The 19,242-nt window shown below is 49.3% G+C and overlaps 1 protein-coding gene across 1 annotated transcript in view; it reads left to right on the top strand.

Moving 5' to 3' along the window:
- Positions 1-18,350, top strand: part of kdm6ba (lysine (K)-specific demethylase 6B, a) — a 105,614-nt gene extending 87,264 nt beyond the window's left edge. Inside the window, 19 exon segments of the mRNA XM_014156113.2 lie at positions 891-1,004; positions 1,238-1,364; positions 1,587-1,682; positions 1,808-2,063; positions 2,506-2,754; positions 2,987-3,037; positions 3,040-3,174; positions 3,399-3,995; positions 4,435-8,159; positions 8,361-8,484; positions 9,491-9,596; positions 11,325-11,530; positions 11,651-11,835; positions 12,182-12,445; positions 12,699-12,886; positions 13,217-13,358; positions 13,813-13,939; positions 14,242-14,415; positions 16,731-18,350. Of these exon segments, the coding sequence (XP_014011588.2) occupies positions 1,243-1,364; positions 1,587-1,682; positions 1,808-2,063; positions 2,506-2,754; positions 2,987-3,037; positions 3,040-3,174; positions 3,399-3,995; positions 4,435-8,159; positions 8,361-8,484; positions 9,491-9,596; positions 11,325-11,530; positions 11,651-11,835; positions 12,182-12,445; positions 12,699-12,886; positions 13,217-13,358; positions 13,813-13,939; positions 14,242-14,415; positions 16,731-16,754 (6,771 nt within the window). The 5' untranslated portion in view covers positions 891-1,004; positions 1,238-1,242 and the 3' untranslated portion in view covers positions 16,755-18,350.
- Positions 18,351-19,242: the final 892 nt, after the last annotated feature.

Genomic DNA, 19,242 nt, shown 5'->3' on the forward strand with positions numbered 1-19,242 from the left:
GGCGTGAGATACAGGCAACACAGCCCCTCCCTCCCTCCCTCCTTACTTGAAAAGCACTTTTATTTTCCACCCATCTTTTCTTCATATTCTATCCTTCCTTCCTGTTCAGACCGTCTGTTGTCTTCCCCCTGTCCCTCTCATCACGCCTGTTCTAATAATGGGATTAAAACCTAGTGGATCCAACACACACACACACACACACACACACACACAGTACAGCCACACACACACACACACCCTGTACCCTTGGTTAGTCTGTGTGTGTCTCTACCCCCTGTAGGGATTACAGTAACCTCAGGGCTCCCCTGTCATAGGTCCACCAACTCCCCCAGAACCATCTGTGCTCGGCTAATAATCCTACAGTCAGCTGCAGCAGAGCTAGCTACCGTCGCCCCCTAGTGGCTGGGACACAGACCAGCACTACCAGAGTTAACGATACCTGACACATAGACATATGGTTAGACTGTAATACCTAGACCTTGTGAAACGGGCACATTTCTGCAGATCAACAGAGCTGTACGATGTCTGCTGCCTCCCTCCAACTCAACACACACTGTCTTTGAGTCACAGAGACGTTTGTAAGCTCTCTCCTCACCAACTGTTCCGTATCGAGACTTTCTACCTCTTCTTCCTTTCCTCTGTCCTTTTCTCTGTCCTTTCCTCTGTCCTGTCTCCTCAGTCTCAAACCCCTCCTCTCTGTCTGCACTGAGTTTCGCTCTAGAGCTGAACTATATAATGGAAAACCTACTGGCAATTATTGACTTGCACCTCTCTCCCTTCTCCTCTCTCCCTCCTTGTTCTCTCTTTCTCTCTCCGTCTCCTCTCTCTCCCTCTTATTCTCTCCTATACCTCTCTGTTTTTGTCTCTCTCTCCTCTCGTTCCCTCTCTAGCCTAACAGGCCGTGTAGTATTGGTGTTGAAGACAGGTGTGTAGTCTTCCCTTGGTCTTTGGTGTGTGGCCTTCTCTGTGCTGCAGTGGAGGGCTTCACAGACACAGCTACTGTGGTGAGTAGAAAGCGTGCACTTGCATTTTTTGGCAATCCACAAATGCTATAGGTTTCTAGTTTGGTGTGTGAGAAAAAGAGGGGAGTGTATGTGAGTAATTGTGTGTTTCCCTGCAGAGGGCACACGTTGTGTGTGTGTGTGTGTGTGTGTGTGTGTGTGTGTGTGTGTGTGTGTGTGTGTGTGTGTGTGTGTGTGTGTTCCATGTATTGAGTCCCGTCCTCTTCCTCCTCCAGGCTGGATGCATCACGCAGTAGAGCAGTTTGGCGGGCGTGGCACACGGGACTCCTTCCCTCTGGACGGACTCAGCCGGGTACCATGGACTCCCGTGGGCAACCGCGCCACCTGGGCGCAACCTGCCAGGTATGTTAGGTTTCCACGGCAACCAACAAGCCTCAGACACACTCACCTACTAGTCAATTAATTACACCTACACTAACTGACTTAGACCTCAAGTGAGAGAGTTTGAAGCTAAGACCACAAGTTCAGTGTTAATCATTATTGTAGGTTAAGGTGTATATTTCTCTCAGGTTAAACAGGTCTCACGGTATTTAGTCCTGGTCTGACTCTTGTTCTCTCTACCAGGTGTTCGCCAGGTGTCAATCAACACCAGCTCCTCCCCCATCTAGCGCCAAGTCACATGGGCGGACTGAACCATCCCAGTAAATTCTTCAGTAATGGGTGAGTCCGGCATATGTTCCATTGGGCTAGCTGTAGTCTCCGCCTTTCTTGTCTTTCCTTGTCACGTACATTCATAACTCCAGGCTGTAGTCACTGTAATCTGACTCTCTGTGTGTTCCCAACAGGCCCATGCAGGTTCGTGGCGGTGAAAAGCTGGAGCTGTCCCAGGCCATGTTACCCAGCCTCCAGAGGGGGGAGCAGCAACGCCCCCTTCCTCCCCCCCACCGGGTGTGGGAGCAGTTGGGTCAGCTGTATGACTCCCACCCCCCTCCTCGTTCGCTTGTACCCCTACCTGGCGACCACACACCCCGCCTGCACAGCGGTGGATACAGCACTAGGCCTCCTACCCACCTGCCTTCCAGACCCAATCAGCTACTGAAGGTGAGACAAGGGGTCAGTGATGTCATCACCCGACAGGACGAGTGTAGATAAACGAGTGGCCTATCAGTGAGTGACGATTAAAGGTGATGTCTTGTTAGGAGATGTAATGCTGACTTTTCCTCTCTCTCTCCTCTCTCTCCTCTCTCTCTTCTCTCCTTCTTTCTCTCTCTTCTCTCCTCTCTCTCTTCTCTCCTCTCTCTCTTCTCTCCTCTCTCTCTTCTCTCCTCTCTCTCTTCTCTCGTCTCTCGTCTCTCTCTCTTCTCTCGTCTCTCTCTTCTCTCGTCTCTCTCTTCTCTCCTTCTTTCTCTCTCTTCTCTCCTTCTTTCTCTCTCGTTCTCTCCTTCTTTCTCTCTCGTTCTCTCCTTCTTTCTCTCTCGTTCTCTCCTTTCTCTCTCGTTCTCTCCTTCTTTCTCTCTCGTTCTCTCTTTCTCCTATCTGTCAGTATGACGGTCCTCAGGAGCATCATGTTCCCAGGGGTCCAGCATCACTGGGTGACGATATGTGGTCTCAGGTTCAGCAGCAGCAGAGGGGTTACCCAGGGAAAATGCTGGGGGGGCAGCTGAAGAGGCCGGCCCCCCCTCTAGGGGAGCACTCGGTCATCCAGCACACCCCGCCCCCCTCCCTTCACCCCTCCTCTCGCCCCAATGAGGACTGCCCCAGTCCTAGCAAGAGGAAGAGGAGCTCTGAGCAGGTACGTGGATGACTGAAAACACTGCACTCAACACTTTACTCATGCAGTTACTTTTACTTCACACATACAGGATAAAGAAATCCAAGTCTATACTCTCTCATATGTAGCGTCAGGTGATTGCATAGAATTGTGACCTTTTGATATCTCAACTTAGTTTGTTCTTGTAATTTCACCATGTTGTTTTGACGGGATATACTGTAGTATTAACATTGTTACTCCTTCTCCTCTCCAGATTCCTCACCCCGGCATGCAGAGGTTCTCTGGCCCAGGAGGACAACCCCTGCCCCCCAGCAGCAGCCCCCGGCCCACCTCCCCCCTCCCCCACCCAAACCTGCCTTCTGGAACCCCATCCACAAGGGGAACGCCCCCTGGGACCAGCCCGAACGCAGGAACGGGCCTCCAGAGTTCCAGATCAGAAATGTAAGAACACTACCACATCGTCAACAGAATTCACTGTACTTATCAAATGTACTTATTCAGATGATTATTATAGTATTTTTGTTGGTGGAACTTGGTTTGTTGTGTTTGACATAAAGTAACATGTCAGTTTATGAGATGCAGGTTAGGTGGTCAAATAGTTTGTCTATGGTCTCCTAGCCCACAAGTTCTTACCTGATCGTGTGTCTCTCTCTCTCTGGTAACAGGACTCAGCCAAGTCAGGTCTGGGCGGATACGCCTACAAACCTCCCCCTCCCTCCGCCCCCTCGCCAATCTCCCCACCCCGCATCTCCTCCCCGGGAGACTACCCCCAGGGGCGCGGCGGGCCCCCCCCACCCCACAAGCCCCAGTTCCCACCTCAGGCCCTCAATCAACCCCCCCACAATAACCACCCCCAGTACCCCAAACAACCAGCTCCAGCCCCGCCTCTCATGGGAATGGAGCCCCGGGGAGGTCCTCCTACCCCCCACAGAGGCCCTACCACTGGGGGCCGAGGAATCAACAACCAGCCCCCCTCTCATCCTCCTCACCACCAAGCTCCAGCAAGGGGGGACAGTAGAGGAGACAGGGACAGTAGGGAGCCCCCCCAACCCTCACCAGCAAACCACACCGGCGTGCCTTACAGCCACAGCCCCCACCCCCACTTCCAGCCCCACCCGGGGCTGGGACACACGGCCCCACAACCCCGTCCCCCTGCCCCTGCCTGCAGCACCGCAGTACCTCAGCAGCACAACCCCCCCACCCCACACCATGAGGCCTGGAGGCCCCAGGGCCAGGGCAGGCCACAAAGCAACCACCCCCTGGTGAGTCCTAGTTTCCCAGCAGAGCTAATGTTGCACCCTGCCTCCATTTGTTAACGCGTGATCTCCGCCTTTTTCACACTGTCATTATTTTCCAAATCCCGAATCGACGCCCGGCGAGCTCACTGGGCACTTCACGTAGACCCGACGAGTCCGTGAACAACTCCCATTTTACCTACTCATTGTCATTTAGCAGAGGGTTCTGTTTGGAATTGATTGGGCTTAGTTAATGGACTTAGTTAATGGACTTTTGCTAAGAGGGAGGACAGGAAATATAAAGCATATCCATTTTGTTTGTATTGTAGTGTATCGGGTGGCGTCCCAAATGGGCCCTATCAAAAGTAGTGCACTGTGTAGGGAATAGGGTTCCATTTGGGAAGCGGCCTGAGTCTGTATTGCGCACCATCTCCAGTGTACTAACCTAGCATGTGTCTCCCTACAGGAGTCAGGTCTCTACAGGACAGGGCCGGTATCTCAGGGGCAGCAGCAGCATCAGAACCAGGTCGGGGAGACCCGGGGTCCTGCGCCCCTCCAGCATCATCAGCACCCCCGCCCCCACGTCAGCCCCCCTCAGGCCTCCCCCATACCTCCTACCAGGACGCCAGTCATCACCCCCACCTTCACCCCCCAGCCTCCCTGCTCACAGTCACGTAACAACCGCTACAGTAGTAGTAGTATGACTGGACCTGCACTCTCCACTGTGACCACAGCGCCACCTGCTGTGTGTTCAGCTAACAACACCCCCACCAGCAGCAGCAGGAGAGGCAGGGAGACGATGGGAATGCTCCACCAGACCTCAGTTCCATCTCAGCTGGAGAGGGACCCAGAGAGGGGACCCATCCACCCCATGCTGCACCCAGGGTATCAGGGAGCCCGCGTGGGCACTGCCAGCCACCCTCACCCCCAGCGGGCACCACCCAGGCCCCAGCAGCAGCAGCCTAGCCACCACCACCAACAATCTGTCCAGGGGAAGGGTTACTACGGACGGCCTGAGCCTGATCGCACTCCTTCCTCTTCGTCATCATCCTCAGGACACCAGAGGGTAGGGGAGAGCGTCATCACCAGCAGAGGGTCTCACCCCAACCCCCTGCCGCAGACGGCGGTCACTAGCTCGCCCCATGACCGCACCATGACCGCCCCCCAACCCCACACGGTCAACTCTGCCCCTCAGCCAGTCTCCAATCCCTCTTACTCCAGACTCTGTGCCCAGTCTACACCCCAGTCCCCCCAGGCTACCACCACCTCAGCCCAGGGGTATCTTAACTCTCGACCCCAGCCACCTCCACCCTCAGCGCCCCAGTCCATGGAGGAGGCCCTGGATAAACTGGATGCTGAGCTGCAGGGTCATATGCAGGCCGAGGAGAGGAGGATGGACTGGGAGAGAGAGCAGGAGTTAAGGAAGAGGAGGGAGTGGGAGAGAGAGCAGGAGGAGAGGAAGAGGAGGGATTGGGAGAGGGAGCAGGAGGAGAGGAAGAGGAGGGAGTGGGAGAGGGCGGAAGAGGAGAAGAAGAGAAATAGGGAATGGGAAAAAGAGCAGGAGGAAAGGAAGAGGAGGGACTGGGAGAGAGAGAGGGAGGAAGAGGAGAGAAAGAAAAGGAGGGAGTGGGTGAGAGAGGATGAGGAAAGGAAGAGGAGGATGGAGAGGAAGGCGAAGGAGGAGATGAGTAGGAGCAGTAAGGGGAGAGAGGAGTCTGCCATCGAGAGTCTGGAGAGACTCCTGTCAGGCAGCACTTCCTCTGCCCCACCTCCTCCTCGCCTGTCCACTGTCTCCACCTCCTCCTCCTCTGTCCTACCTCCACCCCCACCACCCCCCAGCCAGTCCTCCTCCTCGCCCCCCTACCCCTGGCTGAGCCGGGCCGGCGCACCCCCTTGTCCCCCAGGCCAGGCACCACCATCTCCCGCCCCCCTGGAGAGGTCGCAGCCGCCCCCTCTCACCCCCCAGACGGAGTATGCCAGGGAGAAGCAGAGGCAGAGGGAGAAATGGGGTGGGAGTCCCCCGTCGTCATCTCACAGTAGTAACGTTACCTCAGGGAACAACTCCCGATCCTCGTTGGGGCCCTCCTACCCTAACAACCCCTCGGCTGTTACCTCTTACCCTAACCACCCCTCAAATAACACCACCATGCGAGGCGCCCCCCGTCCACCCAACGACACCCCCCAACCCAAGGAGAAGGCTAGTCAGCAGGCCAGAGGAGGAGTGATGGGGGCTACGGGTCCCCTCCACAACTCCATCAGCATCACCCTCCGAGAGCCCCCCAAACTCTTTCAGGCTTTCCCCAGGGACAGCCTTTCGTCCAGGGCCAACCCCTCCAGAACCACCAGTAGCACCTCCAGCACAGGTGGTCTCCTCCACAAGCACATGCCCAGCGGAGGCCTAGGCAGCCTGGGTAGCAGCGCCAGCAGCAGCAGCAGTGGAGACTCGGACAGCGCCCAGTTTGAGGAGGAACCATCGGAGCTCTCTACGTTACTCCCGGACGGTCTGGCCAACATCATGGCCATGCTGGATGAGTCCATCAAGAAAGAGGAGGAATCTTTATATAGCAGCGACCGAAACAGAGCTGGAGAGAACATTGTCAACACCTTCTCTGATACCATGCCACCGGACAAGACCTACCTGTGCGCCCCGGACCTCATTCCGGCGCCCAAGCAGCAACCGCAGGACGACTTTGTTGGGGCGAACCTCCACGCCAGCCCCCCCGTGCTGAGCCGACAGGGCTCCCTGGCCTCCCCCTGCAGTCGGACCTCCTCCCTCAACGAGGAAGAGGAGGAGGGTTGTCCCACCCTGAAACCCGCTCCGGAACTCCACAAGCCAGCCGTCCCTCTCAACCCCAACCCCCAGTCGGGGACTAACTACCGCCACAGCGACCTGGCTAAACTCTACGGTCTCCCGGAGCCCGCGAAGAGCGAGTGCGACGACGAAGATGAGGAAGAGGAGTCGGAGACCCCGTCCAGTTCCCCTCCCCCGCCCCAGAGGCCCCACCTCCACCAGACGGGGATGAGCAGCACCTTCAAGTCCCAGGCCGCCTTGGAGAACCAGAAGTACACCTACAGAGGAGGTCCGTTTGGCCGCCCGCCCCCCTCCGCTCTGGGGGGAGTGAAGTACTCCTCCTCCCTCTCTCTGGGTCCCGACATCCAACAGCAGCAGAATAGCACCTCCCCCACCTCCGATTCCACCAATCACCCAGGCTTTACACCGTCGTTGACCCCGCCCCGAAATTCCCGCCCACACTCACCCTCCAACTGGGAGGCTAAGAGACAGGTCAATATCAAGATGGAGGAGCCTGATATCTGGAGAGATGGGAGGCAGGCCATGGAGAAGAGGATCCATTCTTCAAACGCAGAGTCACATTTGAATCCCTCCACACAATCCATCAAGATGGAGCCGAAAGAAGAGATGAAGCTCACTACCATCTCTGAGTCTTCTCTGGCCGAGCTGGGCCGGAGCTGTGAGGTCTTCCTGACCCGGCACTCCAACTCCCTCCCCAGCAACAACACCTCAGGCAGGACCAAGACTGACCTGAAACATGAGGACAGGCACCACAAGCCTGAGAGAGAGGGGGAACGAGACAGAGAGAAGGACAGGGAGACAGAGAAGAAGAGGAAACACGGCAGCAGCAAGAAACACCAGGACAGGAAAGACAGGAAGAAAAAGCACCGAGAGAAACGAGAGGAGATGTCCTCCTCCCACTCTTCCTCCTTCCACTCCAGTTCCAAACGGCACAAGGAGGGCAAAGTTCACAAGGAGAAGAAGGAGCACCTGCGGATCCTCGGGAACCTGGACCTCCAGAGCAAGGAGATCCGGGAGAAGGAGCGTGACCACGTTCACTCCGACATGGAGAGAGACCGGAAGAGGAGGAAACAGGCTGGTTCCACCAGCGGAGACCAACCCTCAGAATGGGCGTCCCATAGTAGAAGTGAAAAAAGTTCTGGTGTCATGTCCTCTTCTCAGGGCAGTGAGGTTGGATCGACTCTGCAGGGTTCGGCTGCTGACTTCATGAAGCTGAAGGCCCTGTCGGACGGGCCGCCCAAGGAGCTGAAGATCAGGCTGATCAAGGTAGAGAGTGGAGACAGAGAGACGTTCATCGCCTCGGAGGTGGAGGAGAAGAGGACACCGCTGGAGGAGATCAGCATAAACAACACAGCCGCAGAGGTCATACGGGCCTGCAAGTGAGTATGGAGGAGGAGAGGGGATGGAGGGATGAACAAGGCAGGAGTGTTGTGGGAGAGCGTGTGGGGCGGTCTTACCAACGGGAAGTAAAGGAGGGTTCCATTCTAGTAAATACATTTCTAAAAAGACAGTTGTTTTGCTCCAGTTTGTGACTGTGTGTGTGTTTGATCTAAACCCAAAAAATTGAACTCTTCACTCAGGGGTGCGAGGGTGAAGGGGAAGTTCAGAGAGTCCTACCTGCTCCCTGCATTCTCGGTCAAGCCTCTGTTTACTACAGATCCCATCCCACGGGAGAAACTCAACCCTCCCACACCAAGCATCTATGTAAGTCCCTGTCATTCACCCTAACCCCACCACACATCTCACATATCTGTCTTTCTCTGCACCACATATCCCATTATATTATTATTATTATTATACTCTGTCTCTTTCTCTAATAATGTGTAGCATGAAATGAAAATGATTTTGTAAGCCTGTATTTATTATGGATCCTCATTAGCTGCTGCCAGTTACTCTTCCTGGGGTCCAGCAACATTAAGGCAGTTATATATCTTTTTTAAACATTACACTTTGGGCCTCCTGAGTGGCGCAGCGGTCTAAGGCAATGCATCTCAGTGCTATAGGCGTCACTACAGACCCTGGTTTGATCCCAGGCTGTATGACAACTGGCCGTGATCGGGAGTCCCATAGGGTGGCGCACAACTGGCCCAGCGTCGTCCGGGTTAAGGGAGGGTTTGGCCGGGGTAGGCCATCATAGTAAATAAGAATTTGTTCTTAACTGACTTGCCTAGTTAAATCATTTTAAAAATCACAACACATTAAAAGTGTGTTCCCTCAGGCCCCTACTCTACTACCACACATCTACAACACAAAATCCAGGTGTACGTGTGTGTATAGTGCGTGTGTTATTGTGTGGGTATGCATTTATCTGTGTTTGTGTTGCTTCACAGTCTCCGCTGTTCCATCAGGTGTATTTTATCTATTTAAAATAATAATCTGATTCTACTGCTTGCATCAGTTACCTGATGTGGAATAGAGTTCAACATAGTCATGGCTCTATGTAGTACTGTGGCGCCTCTGTCTGTTCTGGACTTGGGGACTGTGAAGAGACCTCTGGTGGCATGTCTTGTGGGGAATGCATGGGTGTCCGAGCTGTGTGCCAGTAGACAGCTCAGTGCATTCAACATGTCAATATCTCTCACAAATACAAGTAGTGAAGTCAATCCCTCCTCCACTTTGAGCCAGTACTGTACTGCCCTCTGTTGGTAGAAAACGGCACCTGATGTGAATTATAACGTACTAAATGTTCTATCCTCTCTCCCCTCTATAGCTGGAGAGTAAGAGAGATGCCTTATCCCCAGTACTACTGCAGTTCTGTACAGATCCCAAGAACCCTGTTACTGTCATCAGAGGACTGGCCGGATCCCTACGACTCAGTGAGTTTAACACATCCCTTCACACACACCACAACGTTATCAATCATTTATTCAACACTATCTACCACAGTAACCACACAAATCATTCATTCAAACTGCACTCCCTACAGACAAATGGTAATCATGTCATCCCTTAAATGTTTGTAAACGTCCTCTCACTGTCAACTGCGTTTTATTTTCAGCAAACTGAACATGTGTACATATTTGTATGAACATAAGATTCAACAACTGAGATATAAACTGAACATGTTCCACAGACATGTGACTAACAGAAATTGAATAATGTGTCCCTGAACAAAGGGGGATTCAAAATCAAAAGTAACAGTCAATGCAGCTGGTGGCCACACCAGACACTAAGTACTGCAGTGCATCTCCTCCTCATGGACTGTACCAGATTTGCCAGTTCTTGCTGTGAGATGTTACCCCACTCTTCCACCAAGGCACCTGCAAGTTCCCGGACATTTCTGGGGGGAATGGCCTTAGCCCTCACCCTACGATCCAACAGGTCCCAGACATGCTCAATGGGGTTGAGATCCGGGCTCTTCAGTGGCCATGGCAGAACACTGACATTCATGTCTTGCAGGAAATCGCACACATAACGAGCAGTATGGCTGGTGGCATTGTCATGCTGGAGGGTCATGTCAGGATGAGCCTGCAGGAAGGGTACCACATGAGGGAAGAGGATGTATTCCCTGTAACGCACAGCGTTGAGATTGCCTGCAATGACAACAAGCTCAGTTTGATGCTGTAATACACCGCCCCAGACCATGACGGACCCTCCACCTCCAAATCGATCCCGCACCAGAGTACAGGCCTCGGTGTAACGCTCATTCCTTCGACGATAAACGCGAATCCGACCATTACCCCTGGTGAGACAAAACCGCGACTCGTCAGTGAAGAGCACTTTTTGCCAGTTCTGTCTGGTCCAGCGACGGTGGGTTTGTGCCCATAGGTGACGTTGTTGCCGGTGATGTCTGGTGAGGACCTGCCTTACAACAGGCCTACAAGCCCTCAGTCCAGCCTCTCTCAGCCTATTGCGGACAGTCTGAGCACTGATGGAGGGATTGTGCATTCCTGGTGTAACTCGGACAGTTGTTGTTGCCATCCTGTACCTGTCCCGCAGGTGTGATGTTCAGATGTATCGATCCTGTGCAGGTGTTGTTACACGTGGTCTGCCACTGTGAGGACCATCAGCTGTCCGTCCTGTCTCCCTGTAGTGCTGTCTTAGGCGTCTCACAGTACGGACATGGCAATTTACTGCCCTGGCCACATCTGCAGTCCTCATGCCTCCTTGCAACATGCCTAAGGCACGTTCACACAGATGAGCAGCGTCCCTGGGCATCTTTCTTTTGGTGTTTTTCAGAGTCAGTAGAAAGGCCTCTTTAGTGTCCTAAGTTTTCATAACTGTGACCTTAATTGCCTACTGTAAGCTGTTAGTGTCTTAACGACCGTTCCACAGGTGCATGTTCATTAATTGTTTATTGTTCATTGAACAAGCATGGGAAACAGTGTTTAAACCCTTTACAATGAAGATCTGTGAAGTTATTTGGATTTTTATGAATTATCTTTGAAAGGCAGGGTCCTGAAAAAGGGACATTTTCTTTTTTTGCTGAGTTTATATTAAACCACTTTCTCTCTCCTTTCTCTCTCTCCTTTCTCTCTTTTTCTCTCTTTCCTCCCTTTCTCTCTCCTCTCTCTCCGTCTCTCCCTCTCTCCCTCTCCCCTCAGACCTGGGTCTGTTCTCCACTAAGTCTCTGGTGGATGCTAACTCTGAGCATGCTGTGGAGGTGAGGACCCAGGTCCAGCAGCCTGCTGATGAGAACTGGGACCCCACCGGCACGGGGCAGACCTGGCCCTGTGAGAGCAGCCGCTCACACACTACCATCGCCAAGTACGCCCAGTACCAGGCCTCCAGCTTCCAGGAGAGCCTCCAGGTATGGATGGATGCAATGATACGCACACACACACCATGTGTACGCACACACACACACACACACACACACACACACCTTATATTTCACTTACCTCTACCTTCTTCTTTTCTGTGTCTTCAGGAGGAGAAGGGGAGTGATGAAGATGATAACGAAGATGTGGAAGACAAAGAGAAGAAGAGTAAGGAGACTAGCTCTGAGACATCGAACAAAGACTCCACAAGCAAAGACGCTACCAGTACCGAGCTGAAACCAGTGGGGAAGATCATCAAGTTTGGCACCAACATTGATCTGTCAGACCCCAAGAGGTAAGCTGGAGATAGGGATGCATTGTATTACCACATAGAACATGTGGAACTTTTCCCATTTGTTCCAGAACTTTCCTCTGAGGTTTTGCCGACCCCTACTGGTCAGGTTTCCGTACTGCATCTTTATTACATGAGCCACATCCATTGCTGAGCAAGGCCATATTGTGCAAAATCACTATAGTACATGCGCTCCTTAGTGATGACAGCATTGCTGCTACTACTGCCACTCAGATTGGGTTCTGTTGGCCAGTTTAAAAAAAGACAATAACCCTGTCGTCCCTCTCTCTCTCTCTCTCTCTCTCTCCCTCTCTCCCCCTCTCCCTCTCCCCCTCTCTCACTCTACCAGGTGGAAGGCCCAGCTGCAGGAGCTCCAGAAGCTTCCGGCCTTCATGCGCGTGGCGTCCAGCGGTAACATGCTGAGCCACGTAGGACACACCATCCTGGGCATGAACACTGTCCAGCTCTACATGAAGGTTCCCGGGAGCCGCACGCCTGGCCACCAGGAGAACAACAACTTCTGCTCCGTGAACATCAACATTGGTCCTGGAGACTGCGAGTGGTTCTCTGTGCATGAAAACTACTGGCCGGCCATCAACGACTTCTGTGAAAAGTAAGTAGTGTGGCCATTGGTTGATACACTAGCATGACTTACTGAATGTGTTGATGAGGAACAATAATCCATTCCTGATTTGAGCCTGTTTGATGTAGGAGAAAAAAACATCTTCCAGGTAACTAGAGCTCAGCTCGTGAGTCCTTAGAATGCAAAATAGTACAAGTGTCTCATCTACTCAATTGTTCCATTCTCCCAACGCATCACCCACTACCTCAGAGGATCTAACCCCACTATCCCCTCCCTCCTTCAGGCATGGAGTAGACTACCTGACCGGTTCCTGGTGGCCTGTTCTGGAGGACCTGTACCGCTCCAACATCCCCGTGTACCGCTTCATTCAGAGACCAGGAGACCTGGTGTGGATCAACGCGGGGACCGTCCACTGGGTCCAGGCTGTTGGCTGGTGCAACAACATTGCATGGAACGTCGGACCACTCAACTGTACGTTAACTCCCTGATAAAGAGAACGACATTACTGTTGCTACAGATGCAAATGTTTGACTCACCCATCTACTGAAACGCATTGCAGTAAAGCCATTGCTTGACCTTTATGGTTAGTGTTATTTTATGGACCTGTTGGTCTTTGTCAGTCGTTTTGGCTTGAGAGTTTTGAGGGTAATGACCACAGTCCAAATCCACACCAACGGAACGCGTAGGCAGAGGGCTGATGTTGAAGATCCTATGTAAAAACATACAAGGTCACTAACAATTAGCCTGTTGAAGAGCTTTCAGAATGTCAGCCACTAACGTTAGCGTTGTTCCTCTCTGCAGCCTACCAGTACCAGTTGGCCCTGGAGAGGTTTGAGTGGAACGAAGTGAAGAAGGTCAAGTCCATCGTCCCCATGATCCACGTGTCCTGGAACGTGGCCCGCACCGTGAAGGTCACCGACCCAGACACACACAAGATGATCAAGTGAGTGCATGCTGATGATGGGTCCTCTATTTAAGCAGTAAGGCCAGAGAAAGAGTGGTACGTGGCCAATATACCACGGCTAAGGGCTGTTATGTACGACGCAACGCAGAGTGCCTGGATACAGCCCTTAGCCGTGGTATATTGGCCATATACCACAAACCCCCGAGGTGCTTTAGTGCTATTATAAACTGGTTACCCACATAATTAGAGCAGTAAAAGGTTATTTTCTGTCATGTCCGTGGTATTCCATTCAGCATTCAGGCCTTGAACGACCCGGTTTATAATTACACTTAGTGATTTGTTTATTATACAGATGGTGTAGTTAGAAATTACACAGGTGTAAGTATATCATTTTCAGGTTCATTTTCATGGTGTTTCAGAAGTAACATATTGGCGTGCTGCTCAGTCCACCCTGGCTCTAATCTCATCCTGTCTTTCTCCCTCCCTCGCTCAGACACTGCCTGCTGCAGTCCATCAAGCACATCCAGGTTCTGAGAGACCAGCTGGTGACAGCAGGGAAGAAGATTTCCTACCAGAGCCGGGTGAAGGATGAGCCAGCCTATTACTGCAATGAGTGTGACGTGAGTAATACATCTACCCAGCCCTCTCGATACAAACCCTCAAGCCTCGTGTTTTACCCCCACGTCTGCCAGCACCAAACCGCCTTCTAACTGAACCCAAAACACACAAACCCTTTTCTTCCAATCAGAGGGAGCCCCTCTCTCTTCTGGAAACCGCATCACTTCAACCCGCTGTCTTCCCTCACAATTGCTTCAGCATGCTTTCAATTCATCCCCATGCATTACAATACGAGCCCTTTCCCCCACAGCCCAGTGATCCCTGCCTGTATACTGACTGGGTGTGTGTATCTTCTGTCCACCAGGTGGAGGTGTTTAACCTGCTGTTTGTGACGTCTGAGAGCGGCAGCAGGAAGACCTACGTGGTCCACTGTGAGGACTGTGCCCGCCAGAGGAACCCCAGCCTCTCCAACAATGTAGTGGTGTTGGAGCAGTACCGCATGGAGGAGCTAATGAGTACCTACGATGCATTCAACCTGGTGAGGAGACTTTTTCTTATGAGACACACGCATATTTATTTATTTTTTTATTTATTTTTTATTTAACTAGGCAAGTCAGTTAAGAACAAATTGTTATTTACAATGACGGCCTACCAAAAGGCTAAACGCATCCTGCAGGGACGGGGGCTGGGATAAAAAAGTTTAAATACAATATAAATATAGGACAAAACACACATCACAACAAGAGAGACAACACTACATGAAGAGAGACCTAAGACCACAACATAACAAGGCAGCAAAACATGACAACCCAGCGTGGTCGCAACACGACATGACAACCCAGCGTGGTCGCAACACGACATGACAACCCAGCGTGGTCGCAACACGACATGACAACCCAGCGTGGTCGCAACACGACATGACAACCCAGCGTGGTCGCAACACGACATGACAACCCAGCGTGGTCGCAACACGACATGACAACCCAGCGTGGTCGCAACACGACATGACAACCCAGCGTGGTCGCAACACGACATGACAACCCAGCGTGGTCGCAACACGACATGACAACCCAGCGTGGTCGCAACACGACATGACAACCCAGCGTGGTCGCAACACGACATGACAACCCAGCGTGGTAGCAGCACAAAAACATGGTACAAACATTATTGGGCACAGACAACAGCACAACGGGCAAGAAGGGAGAGACAACAATACATCACACAAAGCAGCCACAACTGTCAGTAAGAGTGTCAATGATTGAGTCTTTCGAATGAAGAGATTGAGATAATACTGTCCAGTTTGAGTGTTTGTTGCAGCTCGATCCAGTTGCTAGCTGCAGCGAACTGAAAAGAGGAGCGACCCAGGGATGTGTGCGCTTTGGGGACCTTTAACAGAATGTGACTGTGTTGTATGTGGAGGAAGAGGGCAGCAGTAGATATCTCAGATAGGGGGGAGTGAGGCCTAAGAGGGTTTTATAAATAAGCATCAACCAGTGGGTCTTGCGTTAGGTATACAGATGACCAGTTTACAGAGGAGTATAGAGTGCAGTGATGTGTCCTATAAGGAGTATTGGTGGCAAATCTGATGGCTGAATGGTAAAGAACATCTAGCCACTTGAGAGCACCCTTACCTGCTGATCTATAAATTACATCCCCGTAATCTAGCATCGGTAGGATGGTCATCTGAATCAGGGTTAGTTTGGCTGCTGGGGTGAAAGAGGAGTGATTACGATAGAGGAAACCAAGATTAGATTTAACTTTAGCCTGCAGCTTTGATATGTGTTGAGAGTAGGACAGTGCACCGTCTAGCTATACTCCCAAGTACTTGCATTTTTCTTATGAGACGCAGACACACACCATATTTCTTATTATGAGACGCAGACACACACCATATTTCTTATTATGAGACGCAGACACACACCATATTTCTTATTATGAGACGCAGACACACACCATATTTCTTATTATGAGACGCAGACACACACCATATTTCTTATTATGAGACGCAGACACACACCATATTTCTTATTATGAGACGCAGACACACACCATATTTCTTATTATGAGACGCAGACACACACCATATTTCTTATTATGAGACGCAGACACACACCATATTTCTTATTATGAGACGCAGACACACACCATATTTCTTATTATGAGACGCAGACACACACCATATTTCTTATTATGAGACGCAGACACACACCATATTTCTTATTATGAGACGCAGACACACACCATATTTCTTATTATGAGACGCAGACACACACCATATTTCTTATTATGAGACGCAGACACACACCATATTTCTTATTATGAGACGCAGACACACACCATATTTCTTATTATGAGACGCAGACACACACCATATTTCTTATTATGAGACGCAGACACACACCATATTTCTTATTATGAGACGCAGACACACACCATATTTCTTATTATGAGACGCAGACACACACCATATTTCTTATTATGAGACGCAGACACACACCATATTTCTTATTATGAGACGCAGACACACACCATATTTCTTATTATGAGACGCAGACACACACCATATTTCTTATTATGAGACGCAGACACACACCATATTTCTTATTATGAGACGCAGACACACACCATATTTCTTATTATGAGATGCAGACACACACCATATTTCTTATTGAGACACGCGCACACTACCTTTTTAGTTTTATTGTAAGACACGAGCACACTACCTTTTTAGTTTTATTGTAAGACACGAGCACACTCGTTCAGTCTGCCCTGACTGTGTTTTGTATACATCTGCCTGACAAGCTGAGGCCAGTGTATCTAATGTTTTGTCCTCTGTTTGTCTTCTCTCTCCAGGCTGCAGCGCCCAGTTCACGGTGATGAAGATCCTCCACATCTCGCAGCCATAACCAAAACTCCTGCCAGACAGGACTAAACACACCTTTTAAAATGTCTTTTAACCTTTTTTCCTTCATTATTTAAGATTTTTTTTACTACTACTTGCCGATCAAAACAGCCAATCGAAAACCAGTTTACTACTCATGACTGTTTACAAAACCAAACCGCCAATCAAACTCCCGTTTACTTTTGTTGTCTACGGTGCTCAAGACCAGCTTACTGGTTTCTGGAGGACTTGAAAAAACGGAAAGGCAGTTGGTGCTAGCTACCATTGTAAACAAGCAACTGAGTTGACGGTTGTTATCAATGGCATGAATTTTTGTTATTTCCGGATTTCTTAAAACAAATTGTCGTCTTGAATACTGAAATGTGTAAATGCTGTTTGTATTTTTTTGTGGGGTGCTGTTTTTTTTTCTAAAATAATTTATTTTCCTTTTTTTTAAGACTAGATCAGCCTAGATATATACCACATTGGCCTTGTGACTTGTATTTAGAAGATAAATAAGATGGAAAATACTAATAATAGAGATATGACATTTTTCTAAAAGCATTAAGAATAAGAAGACACATTTTTTTTGTTTGGAATGCTTCGAAACATACGGGTTTTAAAGACAATTTTGTTTTTTAGTTCTTGTCTTTCTGACTCTTGTATGTGTTGTAAATTTTGTGTTTTTACAAATGTATAACGTTTATTTCCTTAGGAGAGAGAAAGAAGGCAATTGTCACACCTCTAGGAGTACATCAGGTCTTTGTTTTAATGAATTGTGTGCATTTTTCATCGTGATGATATTTCAGTTGGTGTAATAATTAATTGTGTTGTACCTCTGATTTCATTTTGTTTTGAGTTTTTTTTTATATATATATACAGATTTATTCTTTTTTTGGGGTGGGGGGATTTTACATTGTACATGGTTCTTTTTTTAATTTAAAATGTGTCTCGTATTTATTGGATGTCAATGTTCTCCCCTTGTTTTTATTAGGGTTGTACAAGTTTGAAAGGTTTTTTATGGTGATTCTAAATCCTCTGTCACAACTGTTACAGGAGGACGTTTTCTCTGGTGCTTCTTCTGGTTCTATATATATAAATGATATTTCTAATGAATATAACTTACACCTTCCCTTGTAGTTGCTAGGATACACAGCCGAGGTAGAAAATTGACTAACGGAATACTGTCTTTGTAATGCGTGAAAAAAACAAAACTACATTTTCTGTACATTTTTTTTTTTTTACCTGAGAAATCGTAATTTTGTTTTTCATCCATTTTAGGGGCCTTTAGATTAAATGAATGATTTAAAAAAAATATTATCTGTTGGAGTATTGACAGTTCTCTGATGAACAATTTCTTCTTTTTATTCCTTTTTAAGATGAGAATTCTATTTTTCCTGTTCCAAAATACCTTTTATTTTCCTTCTCTTTGTGCTCATTCATTTTAAACTGCACTGTTTAGAGAATTCACACACACACACACACACACACACACACAACAAACTGAGCCAGACATGTCTTAAACACTTTGTGAATTTGTGTGTGACATTACTATGACTATTATTAATAAATAAATGCTTTTGATGAAGCCACATTTGCATATATTTTTCGTAACTTTAAAATTCAATTGATGGTACTCGCCTCAGCTGCACCACTAACACAGTCACATGAGTTGTTCTTGCCGACGTCTGAAACAGACCACATCTCTTACCAGATACCACCACCAATTGGAAATCACCTAATGTAAATAAATAATGTAACATCCCGGTTAGTCAGTCTGAAAACATACATACTGTAGGATACTGTGGGCTTGTAACTATAAAATCTAGTGTAGAATCTAGCATTATAAATGAATGAATAAAGCCTACCCATGAGCATTTGGCTTGTTCCATCAGAGAAAAAACCCTGCTTGACTGTTTACTTGCCTAGTTAAAAAAATCATTTTTTTAAATATAATAATAATAATCGATCTATGGTGTTTTTGAACATCTAGCTCATCTGACTTCCTGCCTGCGGCTGATTGGCTGACAGACTGACCACTGACGTGGGTGTGAGGGGATGTGAGACAGAGGAGCGGATATCTTCTATTTACGCTTTGGCCCCATATACAATAACAACCCAAACCCTCATATCGCTCGGCTGTTGCAACATATGCCTGGCACTTGCAGAGGTCGCTTCATTCAAGACAATCACTAACAGTATTGTTTGACGTGTGTGTGTAGAACAAATAAAAATTGGTGTTAACAGTGGATTCCATATGGTGATTCTCATCCAAGGTAAACTGAGTGAGGAAGCAGGCCCTAACCAACAGCAGTGTCATACAGATAGCAGACAGGGCAGGAAATAGCAGGGAGCAGCACACAGGACTCAATGACAAAGTAGAGATTTCAGTTTCTCTCCCCTGATCATTTCACTGACAGAGACAACTCTAAAGTACGTGTGAATTATTTCAGGGTATAGGAATGGACTACCGCTGAATGGTGG

The sequence above is a fragment of the Salmo salar genome, chromosome ssa18 (assembly GCF_905237065.1).
Source record: "Salmo salar chromosome ssa18, Ssal_v3.1, whole genome shotgun sequence".
Taxonomy (NCBI): Eukaryota; Metazoa; Chordata; class Actinopteri; order Salmoniformes; family Salmonidae; genus Salmo; species Salmo salar.